Source organism: Nannospalax galili, unplaced genomic scaffold (genome assembly GCF_000622305.1).
Source record: "Nannospalax galili isolate Female #2095 unplaced genomic scaffold, S.galili_v1.0 scaffold957, whole genome shotgun sequence".
Lineage (NCBI taxonomy): Eukaryota > Metazoa > Chordata > Mammalia > Rodentia > Spalacidae > Nannospalax > Nannospalax galili.
Window position 1 is genome coordinate 11,012 of NW_008340047.1, and position 15,793 is coordinate 26,804.

A 15,793-nucleotide genomic window follows, 5' to 3' on the forward strand; every position below is an offset into this window, starting at 1 on the left:
AGATGAAGTGATTTTCTTCAGTATTCTAGGAAATCTTATGGGACTAGGTAATGTTGTCATTGAACTTTCTAGCTTATGAAACACTTTCAACATACGCATCACATAAAAAACAACTTGGTGCTGCCTTATTTTCATTTTTCAGATGTGCACACTAAGAAAGAATAAGTGACTGCTCTTGGTCACATAACTGTAATTGTGGAACTTACACTTAAATACTTGGCTCTGGATGATACAGTGAAATGAAGAGGGCATTACATGAAGGGCCCACATGAAGTGATCTTAGGTTTTTGTTAAGGTATTGAGTGAGGGAGATGAGACTAGGAGGCAAAAAAGGAATTGTGACTTAGATATCTAGTACACTGCTTTTGGGGTGGGGGTGTGTTGTAGAAGCAAATGCATGTTGAATTGCATGCTTTTAATTTCAGGTGGCCATGTCTATCTTGTGCTTTATCTTTCTTCTTCAGTGTTCTACTAAATTGGAGAAACAGAAAAAAAGAGCATTATAGGGATGATTGAGGATTAAAGAGCATATGTGTATATAAGTAAAATATTGACTTGAGTTTCTTTAGGGAAGTCTTGGACTGTGTGAACTTATATATTAGTATCATAGTTCAGAAAAACCTAGTTTTGTCACTATAGCTCTTCTTTCTCCTCCTCCCATACCTCTCTTCTCTTTTCTTTCTCCTCCTCTTCCTCTACTTTGAAATGGCATTTATTATGTTGTCCAGGCTGGTCTCAACTGATCTTCCCTTCTCAGTCTTCCAAGTGGCTTTTTAGTTTTTTAATGAACTTTTCTTTGGCTTCATCATCCCTTGTCATCATTCCTATTTTATATTCAGCTCAATATAATTGATGTTATGAGTTACAACAGAGTGAAAATTACAGCACCTACTAATACTGACAACTAGGCCACCAGCCATGTAGCCTTGGATTTTGGTATAGATCATGTAGCAAATTATTTTTTTCATTTACATAATAATTTATCAATGTTTTGGTTTATCTACACCAACTGGGAATCACACTCTAGATGGAGTATAATTAAATATTTAAGAATTCCTCTCAAGCAATTTTTGATGTTTAGGTTGTTTTCATTTCATCATCAGGTTAAGAGAGATGAATCAGGAGCAATTCATGTCACTAAGCAGAAGCACCTTCATCTATACTATGATCTTATCAACTTTACTGTGAGTACTATTCAAACTAAATGTTCCCATTTATTTCATGTTCTGAATCCATGGTATAAAAGCTACCAAGATTTCTGTCCTGTATCAGGACCTTCAGGGCATATATTAATACAGCATGAAGTGCTGTGATGTTGAATAAAATCTGACTTTGGTATGATGCCATGTAATTATTGCCTTTTGGCCTGATGTCCTGCTGAGCACTGACAGGATCAAGTTGAGTTTTCTTGAATGTCTTGATTAGAGGAAAGCAGGGGTTTGGGCTCAGAAGGACTTAGGTAGGTTTCTTCAGTCACCAATTGCCCTGCTGTATGTATGAACATGTGTTTGTACTTTTGAACTTCTCTTAAAGGATTCAGCCTGTGTTTCATACTCTTTTTCTTGTGACTAACAACATTGTCAGGTTTTCTCCTTGCCTTCTCAATCCTGAGAGGTCCCTTGGTTTAAGAAATGAGATTCCCTTTTGTACCACATTTTCTTTTTCAATGGTGGGTTAAGAATAGTATGCATTTCTGGGTTTTTGTTATTACTTGTTTTAGCATTTTAACATCTGATATCCAGTGAAGCATTGTATATATACATGAAGATAATTTTTTAAAAAAATTTATGTGTATGAGTGTGTTGCTTACATGTATGTAAGTGAACTCTTGTCATGCAATGCCTGTGGAGGTCAGAAGAGGGTGTTGGGTCTCCTAGAACTGGAGTTATGAATGGTTGTTAGCCACCTTGTGGGTGCTAGGATTCAAACCCGGGTCTTCTGCAAGAACATTCAGTGTTCTTAACCACTGAGCCATCTCTCGAGCCTCTACAGGAAGCTTTTAAAATTGCATATTCACTGGGTGTGGTAGCACATACCTTTGATCCCAGCAGTCTGGAGGCCAACCTGGTCTACATAGAGTTCCAGGTCAGTTGTGGCTATAGGGAGATCTTGTCTCAACTCTCTCATTTGCATATTTATGGGCCTTCCCTCACCCTAAAACCTTTTGTTGAACTGGTATGGGTGCTGGAATATCTCATTCTTAAGAGTAGGATCACAAAGAAGGTACAGCCAAGGGTCCCTTGTGAAAGCAGAAGATTTTGGAAGACCAGGCCCTCTATGTAGGAATTTACTTTAGGGAAACAGGGAGGTTTGGTCTTGGACTTCAACTCAAACATTGTTTTTTGTATGGTGTTTTTGAGACAGGGTCTCCCTGTAGTCCCACCTGGCCTGGAACTCCCTATGTAGAACAGGTTGGACTCAAACTCACAGAGATCCTCCTGCCTCTGCTTCCTGAGTGCTGGGATTATCGGCATGCACCACCACGCCTGGCCCAAAGTTTACTCTTAAAGTGACTTTTCACATTGGCCCAACTTCCTAGGACACCATTTCCTCAGACCTCCAGCCTCATGAGATAGCACTTAACCCCCATCCCCAGATCTTCCCATCTGTTCCCCATTTATTCTTCCCATTTGTAAGATACTACCCTTCATTCCTTGCTCCAGTACTCAGCAGTTCAGACTGGCATGTATCTGAGGGGGAACCCATATGTGTTTTTCTGTAACAGCATGGTAACAGTGCCTTGATCTGAAGGACAGGCTTACAAGAGGCTTTCCAGAGCTCTTTCTCATACTGCTCCATTTGACAAGGAGGTACACTTGGTTTTGTTCTGAGTCTAATCAAGAAAGGGTCTGGCCAGGCATCCCTCTGATCCGTCTTTTGAGACGGAGAAGCAGGAGGATTGCCACAAGTTGGAGGTCAGCTGGGTTACATAGTGAGATTATCTCAAAAACCAAAATACAACCAAAAAAACCCTCCCATCCAAGAAAAAACTCAGAGTCTGAAGGAAGAATTATATAGCACAAAAGTAAAGCTAAATGATAAAGGAGCTGGGTGCTTTCTAAATAAACACTTGCCTAGAGATGACGTCTTTGCCCTCAGTTTCCAGCAATAATTGTTGGTCTCTGAGCAAATACCAGGCCATTTTTTTCTACTCATAGCTAGAGAAGTTCTGAGGTAGACAGACTTGAGGAATTGGCTTCAGGGCCTTGGTGTTTAGGGAAGAAAGTGGGGTAAAGGCAAAGAGAAACCCTGCCAGGGCTCTCCCACCTGCCCACCCACCAGCATCTTACTTAAGTAGCTACACTCTGTAGAACATCTCTGGGTGGGCACAGCCCCAGTGACCACAGGACACATGAAACCCAAATTCTGAGATTGGTCAGAGAGTGAAGATTAATCTGAGATGGCTAGATTGTATCTCCCTGACTAAGCAATAGAGAGACAGGAATTCTGGTGGACCAGAGGACTGGGGGAGGTCCTTGGAAATGGGCCTGAAGGATATGTGAGATCAGAAAGGTGTAGAGGGCATATAATTGGCAAGAATAAAAGCCGATAGGCTTTTCTTGACTTTAGTCTGTCCCAAGTATAAATTAGTAGAACACTCATCCTTTTACAATTGAGGTCTTTAGAAAATCTATTTTAGCCGGGGAAGGTGACTCACGCTTTCAATCCCGGCACTCAGGAGGCAGAGGCAGGTGGATCTGAGTTCAAGGTCGGTCTGATCTACACAGTGAGTTCCAGACCAGCTGGGGCTACAGGGAGAGCCTGTCTCAAAAAGACCAAAAATAAAATAAAGAAAATTTATTTTGTGGGTATAGCTGTATTTAGATATTTAGAATGCTTACCTAGCATGCCCCAAGCCCTTGGTTCCTGCTCCAGTACTAGATAAACCAGGGTATGTTGGCACACTTTTATAATTCCTGCACTTGGGAGTAGATGCAGGAGAATCAGAAGTGCAAAGTCATCCTTGGCTACATACCAAGTTTGAGGCCGGCCTGTTCTACATGAGATCCTGTCTAGAAAAAGAAAAAAAAGTTCCAGGTCAAGTGGCACACAGCTATAATCACAGGATTCAGAAGGCTGAGGCAAAGGCAGGACTGGTGGGATGGCTAGTAAGTAAAGGCTGTGGCTCCAAGTATGAGTTCAATTTCCAAATAATAAATGCATAAATAAATAAATCTTAAAATAAAGGCTGAGGCAGGAGGAGCGAGACCTTTAGGCCAGCCTGAGTTATAGAATAAGACCATTTTCAAAAAACCAAAACTAGCCAGGTGTGGCAGTGCATGCCTGGAATCCCAGTTCTTGGGAGGCAGAGGCAAGTGAATCTCTGAGATTGAGGCCACCCTGACTTACAATAGGGTGTTTCAGGCCAGCTGGGGCTACAGAGACCCTGTTAACAAAACAAAACAAAACATTCCAAACATCTCTCAACCCCTGCAAAATCCAAAGAATTATTAAGTCCATAGGCTTAAAGTTACACAGAAGTGGTAAAAATCTGTCTGTGGGCGTTTCCATACACACTCAGGGGAGTCAGGTCTCTCCTTCCATATGTGGGTCCTTCAGATGAAACTCAAGTTTGTCAGACTTGGTGGCAAGTGCCTTAACCTGCTGAGCCATCTGGTTGGCCCCAATAAGGTGTTTTTCAACAGTAGTAGGGCTTCATATTCATGATTTATAGCTGACAAGAGATGTGATGACAAGTGCATCATATTTAAAGGTGCTTTAGGTCATTATATTTAAAGTTGTCATACATTGGGAAGAATGTTGAAGGTGCTGCAAGGGAAAATGGTACTTGCCAGTGACATTACAAAGAGGGATTTACAGACCATTTTAGTAGAAAATGGGAAACACATTCATGACACAATACAAAAAGACAACCCTTTCACTTCCCTTTCCAAAGAAAGAAAACAGCAGGGTTGGGGATGCAATTTAGCTCAGTAGAAGAGCACTTGCCTAACATATTTGAGGTCCTGGGTTAAACTGCCAGCATGGCAAGGAAAAAAAAAAAAAAAACCCTCACCCAAAACAAAACCCCAATGAGTAGTTAAGTGTGTACTGCTCTTGGGGCTGGAGAGATTGCTCAGTGGTTAGGAACACTGGTTGTTCTTGCAGAAGACCCGGGTTCCAATCCCAGCACCCGCATGGCAGCTATCAGCTGTCCGTAACTCCAGTTCTAGGGGATCCGACAACCTCTTCTGCCTTCCTCAGGCATTGCACAACACAGGTGTACTTACCTACATGCAGGCAATACATGCATACACATAAAATATAAAAAAATATATTTTTAAAAAGGTGTGTACTGCTCTTGCAGAGGACCTAAGTTTGGTTCCCATCACCCACATGGGTTCACAACTGCCTGTAACTCCAACTCCAGGGGATTCAACACCCTCTTCTGACCTGAAGGCATCTGCATGTTTACATACTCCCACACATAGATACATAATTAAAAAATAAATCTTAACTCCAAACCTACAAAATCCTACATATGGTAGCGTGCCAGTCCTCAAAATTTACTGAATTCCCTGTTAAGGGAATCCATTAAAAAAATATATATATATTAGCTAGGTGTAGAGGCACATACCTATAATCCTAGCACTGAGCATACAGGGAAAGAGGATCACTAGAAATGAGTCTGAGTATTACACATAGTGAATTCAAGTCTGTCATGGGCTACATTAACAATGTCTCAAAACACACCAACAAACTACTGTTAGAAATCATGACATGAAGGCTGGGTGTGGTGACACATACCTTTAATCTCAGCACTCGGGAGGCAGAGGCGGGCAAATCTATGTGAGTTGGAGGCCACCCTGGCCTACAGACTGAGTTCCAGGCCAGCTGAGGCTACAGGGAGACCCTATCTCAAAAAATCCCCCCGCCTCCCCCCAAAAATAAATGATGACATGAGGACCACTGAGATGGCTCAGCAGGTAAAGATGCTTGCCAAGCAAGCCTGGTGATCTGGTTTGATCTCTAAGCATAGAAGGAGAATATTACATAAAGTTGTCCTCTGCTCTCTATGCACACACAGTCACACCCATGTGTGGACATACACATACAACAACAAAAAAATCATGCATAATATGAAGTCAAAATCCACTTTATTTTTTGAATATCAGACTACCTTCCAATCCTGACTGGCAGCTTACTTTTCAAAGCTACAAACAGCTCATCATGCCCTCAGGAAGGCAACAGGGCAGCCCAGTGCCACCTAACTGCTCTAGAATTACATTTAAGGCACTCAACAATTAGGCTTGCAGAGGAGGCAAAGGATCTCTCATGGATGATTCTAGTCCTGGAAGGCTTCTCTTCTGCGAGCTGCCAGCTCAATCTTCTGAACCAGACTCACATCCCAGGGATGGGTCACAAAGATGATGACGGTTCCTGGTACCTCGCTCCCCACACGACCCACTCTTTCTGCTCTGTGGATGTAATCCTGCCGGGTAGGGGGGAAATCATAATTGACAACCAGTTCCACATGAATGCTGTCTAGGCCATGTGAAGCTATGTCTGTGCAGACAGGTATGTCTTGAGATCCCTTCTGGAAGCCCTGGAAGATGCCTGCCCTCATTGAGGCTGGCATTTGCCCTTGTAGCCTTAGATGTTGGATCTTGTGGTCATCCAGAATGTATCCCAGCCAGTTCACAGTGCTGGAGCTGTTGCAGAACACAAGGACCGTTCCTGAGGGTCCAGTCTTTTTTGCTTTGTCATGCTGCTTGAGGATCTGAATCAACTCTGTCACTTTCTCTGTTCCCTTTAGTTTCATAAATGTCTGTCTGACATGAGGCATGATGCAGTGGAGCTTGGCACTGGTGATGGTGGTGAGAGAGTCTAGGTTGGTGACTTTACTCAGCACTTGGCTTACACCTTCAGGAAATGTGGCTCCCACCAGCACTAACTGTGCTTTGGGATTGAAGGGATCGTCTAAATCAGCTGGGCTTTCTGCTATAGGGCTCTTTTCCAAGATGTAGTCCACCAGTTCCAGGAAGCTTTCATCCAGCAGTGTGTCCGCTTCATCCAACACCACGAAGGAGAGATACTGTAAGCTGATCAGCTGACTTTTCAGGGCCTTCCATAGAGCCCCTGGAGTGGCCACTAGTACATCTGCTGACGGTAGTCTGGACAGCTGCAGTTTGAGCCTACTCATGCCACCACCACCCCCTAGTCCCCGCACCTGCAGGCCCAAGGAACTACCCAATGACTGGGCTACAGCCTGCACCTGTTCCGCCAATTCTCGGGAAGGCACAAGAACCAGGCTCCGGGGAGAGGCGGTACTTCGGGAGATCAAGTCTGGACGGCTCAAGAGCCTTTGAAACATGGGTAGTAAGTAGCTCAGAGTCTTGCCACTGCCGGTTTTAGCGGCGCAAAGGATGTGGCGACCGCGAAGCAGTTGGGGGATGGTCTTCGACTGCACCGTTGTGGGCCGAACGATTTCGGGGGCAGCATCCTGAAGTGCCAGCAGCAGCCGGGGCTCCAGACCCAGGTCAGCCAAGCTGCCGGAGGACGAGAGGTTCCGCAGGCTGGGTGCCTCGTGCTGCGCGCGCCACCGGCAAGGGCTCGTCCTAACCGCGGACCGCTAGGTTACGGCGGGATTCCAGGAGCAGCCCTACTGCGAGCGAAAGCAGCCGCAAGGACCGGGTTATTGCCATGGTTCCCAACAAGCAGAAGAGGCGCGTGTCCGTGACGTCATGTGTGCGCCCGTGGTCTCGGGTACGGTGGCTGGCGCAGCTCAGTGAGGCGTGTGGCTCTGGAACTCCGTCAGGAAGCGGGGAGGTTCTTTACTGTGAGGTCTGTAGTTCCAACTGGGGATGGTGATGTCCAGACCGGGCTCATCTTTCGGGAAGGGCATGCGATGGAGGCAGGAGTGGGGGGTTCGGAAATAGGAGGTGGCTGTGGGGCCCTGGCCCAGTGAACCAGGAGTTGGGTGCTCAAGTCTCTGCGATTCCCATTCGTCATCTTCCTTGCTCCTATGTTCAGAGCCGGTCGCCCCAGTAAACTCCTAGGGTATGGAGTGCGGAGATGCTTTTTCAGATATGGACTGATACATGCTTATTGTGAGTCTGAATGAATGGTAGGCCTGGGGACTGAGGCAAAGGGAACCCTGTTCCCCTCTAGCTGAGAGCCCAGAATGCATGCTGGTGGCCTTCAGCTTATTTCCCCTCTGACCTGGAGGTAAGGTCTCAGTTCTCTCAAGTGGAGGCACTTGGGAGGCAGAGGCATGTGGATCTCTTTGAGTTCAAGGCCAGTGCTCTATATAGTGAGCTCCAGGCCAGCTGAGGCTGCAGGGACACCCTGTCTCAAAAGACCGAAAAACCCTCCATCTGTTGTTTGAATGGTATTATTGAAATACAGCTATGGCCATGCCACCTCTTGACTCCAAAGCCATTCATGAATGACTCTCTTGTGTACAAATTATCTCCTACTCTTCCTCAAGAATCTGACCCAATTTCATCATCATCTCCTCCTCTTCCTTCACTTAAATTACGGGGCAGGAGAGATGGCTCAGCAGTTAAGAGCACTGGCTGTTCTTGCTGAAGACCTGGGTTCAAATCTTAGCACCCATATGGCTAACAACTGTCTGTAACTCCAGTTCCAGGGTATTCAACACCCTCTTCTGTCCTCTGTGGGCCTTGCACTACATGGGTGCATTTGCACACATGCAGGCGTAACACTCATACACATAAAATAAAAATAAGAGGGGCTGGAGAGATGGCTCAGCAGTTAAGAACACTGGCTGTTCTTGCAGAAGACTGGGGCTCAAATCCCAGCACCCACATGGCAGCTAACAACTGTCTGTAACTCCAGTTCCAGGGGATCCAAAAGCCCCTTCTGTCCTCCGTGGGCATTGCACGACACAGGTGCACTTACCTACATGCAGGCAATACACACATACACATAAAATAAAAATAGCTGGGCATGGTGGTGCACGCCTTTAATCCCAGCATTTGGGAGGCAGAGGCAGGTGGATCTCTGTGAATTCAAGGCCAGCCTGGTCTACATAGTGAGTTCCAGGACAGCTAGGGCTGCAGGGAGACCCTGTCTCAAAAAGACCAAAAAATTAAATAAATGAATGAATGAATGAATGAAAGAAAAAGACCGAAAATTAAATTACACTTATTTATGTGTAGGTATGAGGGTATGTGTGTGCTACAGTGCTTCTTTGGAGGTCAGAGGACAACTTTCTGGAGGTGGTCCTCTCTCTCTACCATGTTGGTTTTGGAGATCGAATTCAAGTCAGAAGGCTTAATGGCAGGTGCCTACATGTATCTAAGTGCACCCCTGTCCTGCACTTAAATGTGCCCGTAAATGCCTGTGAAGGTCAGAAGAGGGCTTTGGATCCACTGGAACTGAAGTTAATGGACTGTTGTTAGCTGTCATGTGGGTGCTGGGAACTGAACCAAGTCTTTTACTTGGGTACTCTTAATCACCAAGCCATCTCTCCAGTCCCCGTAATGTGTTTTTGACACTGTGCTATACTCTGTAGACCAAGCTATTCGGGGCAAGACACTTTAAATATGCTCTGATTGTCATAGAGCTTTTTTTTAAGAGGTCTCACTATGTAGCCTAGGCTAGGTTTGAATTCACAATCTTTTTGCCTCCACTTCCTGAGTGCTAGGGTTATAGACAAGTGCCATCTTGCCCAGCAGAAATAGCTTTTTTTTGAGATAGGGTCTCCCTGTAGTCCCATCTGGCCTTTAACTTACTATGTAAACCAGGTTGGCCTTTATCTCACAGAGGTCTGTCTGCCTCTGCCTTCCGCTTGTTTAGATTAAAGGCATGTACCATCACACTGGACAGAAATGGCTATTTATTTGTTTATTTATTATTTTGGTGTTTTTGAGGGTCTCCCTGTAGCCCCAGCTGGCCTGGAACTCACTATGTAGACCAGGCTGGCCTTGATCACAGAGCTCTGCCTGCCTCTGCCTCCACAGAGTGCTGGGATTAAGGGCATGCATCACCACGCCCAGCTTGAAATGACTTTCTAAAGGAGGTCTTAGTCTTTGGGAAAATCGACATGGAAGAGACTGGCAAAAGTTATTCCCCCCTTTTCCCTATTTATTGTTTTCCTTGAATAATGCTATTTCAATTTTCAATCTGAAAGGATTATAATTAATGGGATAGCATATCTACACAATTAAAACTAAGGTTATTTTCTTTTTTCTTTTCCTTTGTTTTTTTGGTCTTTTTGAGACAGGGTCTCTCTGTAGCCCCAACTGACCTAAAACTCTATGTAGATGAGGCTGGCCTTGAACTCACAGAGATCCACCTGCCTCTGCCTCCAGAGTGCTAGGACTAAAAGTGTGCTCCACCATACCCAACTAAGGTTATTTTCTAAGAAAGAAATTAGCAGCCTTTTATTACATTTATTTATTGTGTGTTTATGTGTGTGGTGTATGTGCCATCGTGTGTGCGTGTGAATATCAGAGGACAACTGTAGGAGTTAGGAGTCAGTTATCTCTCTCTACCTTGTGGGTTCTAAGGGTCAAATTCAGGTTTGTCAAGGGTGGCACATACCTGTTGAGAGCTATCTCACCTACCCATAAGGGAGAAATTGGGAGTCATCAACTTGGAAATAGTTCAAGAGGTTAGGTCTTAAGAGGAACAGTACAAGAGATTGTCTGAATGACTAAAATTGTGGTCTAGTGTGATGGGGAGAAGGGGAGGTGGTTGCGGAAGGAGGTGGGACCTGCCTACCTGTTTTGAAACAAGATGTGTGTTTCTGTACCAATGGGAGTTCCTAAACTAGGCGACTAAGGAAGCAGGCACTCAGGGCCAGGGACTGAAACCTGGTTGCAAACCAAGAAGCTACAGTCCTGTCCTTATGGAACTTGTTATCTTGATGGTCAGAGGAGCTGGGAATTAAACAGGAAACTACACTAACTGATATGGGCATATGGTTGTGCTTGAACTATCCAGGAGTACTGGGTGTTGTGGGATTTTGTGATCAAGGCCCTGAAGTTGATGGTCTTGTAGAGACACATCTCTACCAAGGGGAAATTCAAGGACAAGGGACCTTAAGTGTGGGAGCGTATGTGTGAAGAGCATTTCTGACAGAGATAACCGGAAGTAGGCCCTAGGGCAACAGAGAGCCATTGTGGTTAGAGTAGAGAGTGAGTGGGAGATACGGGCAGGTATGGCTCATGCAGGGCTTTGTAGGCTGTTTGAAGGGTTTCAGTTCGTCCTCAATTCCATGGAAAGTCTTTGAAAGGTGGAAAGAATGCAGTGATTTAAACTCAGGGTGTGATGACACATACCTATAAGCCTTACACTTGGGAGGTGGAGGCAGGAGGATTAGGAGTTCAAAATGTTTCTTTGGTGCATAGTGTGTGAAGCCAGCCTGGGCTATATGAGGGTCTGCCTCAACACACACGCACACAGAGCTGGGCATGGTGGCACACACTTTTAATCCCAGTACCAGGGAGGCCCAGGCAGGTGGATTTTTGTGAAATCAAGGCCAGCCTAATCTATATAGAAAGCATCACACCAGCTCACCAGCTGGGACCACGGGGAGACCCTGTCTCAAAAAGATTAAAAAAAAAATTTAAGCACACACACAAATACACAGTAAATTACTTTTTAAAGATGTCCTGCTGGCTGTTAGGAAGAAAGTAGATAGGAGGGAGCAAAGGTCAGTAGATTGGGACCTCATCTGGTAGCACATGCCTGTAATCATACTACTTAGGAGACAAGGACAAATGGAGCTTAGGCTGCATTACAAGACCCTGTCCAAATTGTGTGTGTGTGTGTGTGTGTGTGTGTGTGAGAGAGAGAGAGAGAGAGAGAGAGAGAGAGAGAGAATGTTTGTATATTTGGAGATCCCTTAGGAGACTAGGCTGAAGTCCTAGCTGGCAAGAGATAGGGTTGGGACTTTAGGAATAATGGTAGTGATGGAGATAGAGCAGAGAATATAGATTGGAATTTCATTTTGGAAATTACCTCAAGAATGAGATAGTGGTAGCTGGAGAGTGGTTAAGAGCACTGGCTGTTCTTGCAGAGGATCCTTGTTTTGTTCCTAGCACCCACATAGCTGCTAACAACTGTTCATAACTTGAGTTCCAGATGATGCAGCACCCTCCTCTGACCTTCTCAGGCATTGCATGCATGTGGTGCACTTACATATATGCATGCAAAACACTCACACCCACTTTTTAAAAAAAGTGAGATGGTGGTGGTTGGTTGTGAGGTAGGCAAGCATGCAGAATAGTTTAGTGGCCAGGGACCCTGTTTTGGTTTTGTTATGCACATCCCTATCTTGTAATAGCATTTGATAGCCTTGCTCCTTTACCTGCATGTGCTATGTATACATACCCCTCTCCAAACAAGGCACTTAGCAACTTCAGTCCCCTCAGACTCCCACCTGCATTGGGCTGCATGCATACTCTTCTCTGAGCAATAATTCAAGTTTCTCCACCCCAACAACAATCAAATTTATAATTTCTGTTCAAGTTTAGTTTCAATGTATTTGTATGAAGAATAGAAAGGCTGATCTATCCTAAAGTAGCTTTGGGTGCTTGGTGACCTGGTCTGAACTGGTTTTGGGTACTTACAAAGTAAGGCAAAACTGTCTTCATGTAAACTTTTAGATAGACTCCCTCTATTTACCATCTTATGCCTATGCTTAATTGGACATGAATATGATTAGAATCAGATGCATTATGGGAATGGTCATGCACAATAAGAAAAATGTGTATATATGCTCTTAACCTATCAATCAAAATTGAGAACCACCCTGACTATGCCTTTTAGTAAATATCCTTTCTTTCCTTTAGACCCCATAAAAATAGACTCTAGGCAGTTAACTGGGACCCTTGAGTACTCTCACTCATGTGCCCTGCTGTCAATCTTGTCAGTATATCTCTTTTTAAAAAGTTAAGTTTAGGGGCTGGAGAGATGGCTTAGCGGTTAAGAACACCGACTGTTCTTGCAGAAGACCCGGGTTCGAATCCCAGCACCACATGGCAGCTAACAACTGTCTATAACGCCAGTTCCAGGGGATCCGACAGCCTCTTTTGTCCTCCACAGGCATTGCATGGCATGGGTGCACTTACCTACATGCAGGCAATGCACGCATACACATAAAATAAAAATAATAACTTAATTAAAAAAATAAAATATATATATATATTATTAGCCAGGAGTGGTGGTACACGCCTTTATTCCCAGCACTGGGGAGGCAAAGGCAGGTGGATCTCTGTGAGTTCAAGGCCAACCTGGTCTACATAGTGAATTCCAGGCCGGCCCCAGTACAGGGAGATATAAACTACCTTGGTGGCACACACCTTTAATCCCAGCACTTGGAAGCAGAGACATACAGTTCTCTGTAAGCTCAAGGCCAGCCTGGTCTATATACCAAGATCCAGGCCAGCCAAGGCTACATAGTGAGACCCTATCCAAAAAGAAAAAAAAAAAAAGTTGTCTTGCTACTTTTGCAGATCTTTGTGAGCCCTTTTTCAGTTTTTTGGCTAAGAGGCCAAGAACCTGCAAATATCAGATCTAGACAACAACCTGACCACTGGTAACAGTTTGAGGAGTGTGTGGGCTGAGGAGGGATACATAAGGGAGTGCTGTCTGTGGAAATGGGAAGGAGTTACATTTTGGCATGGGAAGGACTTACATTTTGGCATGGTCAACACTTCTGTTCTTTTAGAACATAGATTAGAAATGATTTCTTAGCCAGGTGTGGTGGTGCATGGCTGTAATCCCAGCACTGAGGAGGATAAGGCAGGAGGATCCAATGCTGGAATTACAGGTGTGAGTCTATATGGCCAGCTTAATAAGATCTATTGATTAGTAGAACATATCAATAATAGTTATCTTTTATTTTCTTTCTTTTTCTTTGTGAGGATGGAAACTGGGGCCTTATGCATCCCAGGGCATAGGCAAATGCCCTATGACTGAGCTACCTCTCTAGCCCATGATAATGTCTCTTCTTCTACCCTCCCTTCCTTTCCTCCCTCCCTCCTTTTTCTTCCTTCCCTTTCTTTCTTTCCCTATATATCCCTGCTTGGCCTAGAGCTCACTGTGTAGATCAAGTTGGCCTTGAACTTTCACTGATCCTACTGCTTCAAATTCCCAAGTGCTAGGATTATAGACATGTGCCACCATGCCTGGTCCCAACTTCTATTTGTTCCTAGTGCCTTTCCTTTCACAGTATTTTTAGAATGTGATCACATCTCATCCACCTTCACTAAGCCCCCATCATCTCTCACATTGAGTACTGAATGGCCTTTGAACTTTTCCTGAAGTCTGCCTGCTACAAGTCTTTCCTTGTCCCCAGCATTCCAGTTTGCTATTAATACAGCAGTCAGTGTGATCACATGAACACGTGAGTTAGTGCATGCCATTCCTCCACCTATAACCCTTTATTGTCTCATTTTATGAAGAGACAACAAAGACCTCAGTGCCCCACAAGGTCCTACATGATCTGAGTGCTGTCTCTTATCTTCTTACTGCTGTTACATCATGTACCTTCTGCTATTTCCTCTTCTTCCTGTGGTATAGTCATACTGACCTCCTTACCATTCCTCTGACACACCAGATAAGCGCCTGCCTTAGTTCTTTTGCACTGGCTATTGCCTCTGTTGTGTATTCTTTTTTAAAAAATATTTTATTATTTTTATTTTAGGTGTACCCATGTTGTGCAATGCCCATGGAGGTCAGAAAAGGGTATTGGAGCTCCTGAAACTAGAGTTACTGATAGCTATTAGCCACCATGTGGGTGCTGGGAATCAAACTCCGGTCTTCTGCAAGAGCACCCAGTGATCTTAATAGCTGAGCCATCTCTCCAGCCCCTGACTTTTATTTTATATAGCCCAGTGATTAGCACAAACTAGGCACTTAATGAATAGTTGTTAGATGAATGATTGAGCGTGATTCTTTTTATGATTGGGGGAAAGGAAAGCAAGTGACTGTAGGTTAGAAAGCCCACCCTTGATGACAGAAAGGATTTTTTTTTCCCACTTACATTTCTTTTTGTAAAATTTTTTTAAAAAATTATTTTTAAAATCATTATTTGTGTGTGTGCGCACGTGGTCAGAGGACAACTCGCAGGAGTCAGTTTTCTCCTTCCACTGTGGGTTCTGGGGATGGAACTCAGGTCGTCAAACTTGGCAGCAAGTGCTTTTACCTACTGACTGAGCATTCTCACTGGCCCTTCAACTTAAATTTCTCACCTCTGTTTTCTCTTTCTTCAGGTACAGCAGAGGAGGAACGATTGTGACTAGCCTCTCTCTGTGCTACCACAACAAACTCATCTTAGCCCCTATGGTTCAGGTGGGGACTCTCCCAATGCGGCTCCTGGCCCTGGATTATGGAGCAGACATTGTTTACTGTGAGGTAAGGTATGCCTAGTTTTCTGGGCGTTGTAGGGGAAGGGAGAAGAGCCCCATATTTGGGTCTGGTAGTGGTCAGGTGTAGGGGAAGCAGATTGGGACCTACCCTCATGGCCTTACTAAAATCAGGATTGATGACTTCTGTTGGTCCTGTTGAGGTCCGGCAGCCTGGGCAACACTTTGATGAAGTCAGAACCCTCAGAATCAATCATCTCCTAAAAGCCCTCCCTGGCTCTGAATGTGCAGCATTAGAGACCAAGCCTTGTGTATGAGTGTATTGCCTGCATATATGTGAGTGCACCCCTGTCATTCAATGCTGCAGAGGTCAGAAGAGGGCTTCTTTGGATTCCTCTAGAACTGGAGTTAAGGACGGTTCGTAGCTGCCATGTGGGTGCTGGGAATCGAACCTGGGTCCTCTGCAAGAGTAGTCAGTGCTCTTAACCTCTGAGCCATCTCTCCAGCTC

At 44.7% G+C, this 15,793-nt stretch overlaps 2 protein-coding genes across 3 annotated transcripts in view; one reads left to right on the forward strand and one right to left on the reverse strand.

Annotated features, from left to right (window-relative positions):
• The window catches only part of Prss54 (serine protease 54), a 61,547-nt gene that overhangs the window by 6,025 nt on the left and 39,729 nt on the right, over positions 1-15,793 (forward strand). For both annotated transcript variants that reach the window (XM_029564387.1, XM_029564389.1), the window contains exons 4-5: positions 1,104-1,184; positions 15,192-15,333. The gene's annotated coding sequence lies outside the window, so the exon portion shown is untranslated. The remainder of the gene's footprint in view (positions 1-1,103; positions 1,185-15,191; positions 15,334-15,793) is intronic.
• LOC103735598 (probable ATP-dependent RNA helicase DDX28) lies at positions 6,082-7,953 on the reverse strand. Its single transcript, XM_008834926.2, is given in 3 exon segments — positions 6,082-6,307; positions 6,310-7,573; positions 7,780-7,953. Coding segments are annotated over 3 exon segments (1,500 nt in total). The 3' UTR covers positions 6,082-6,245.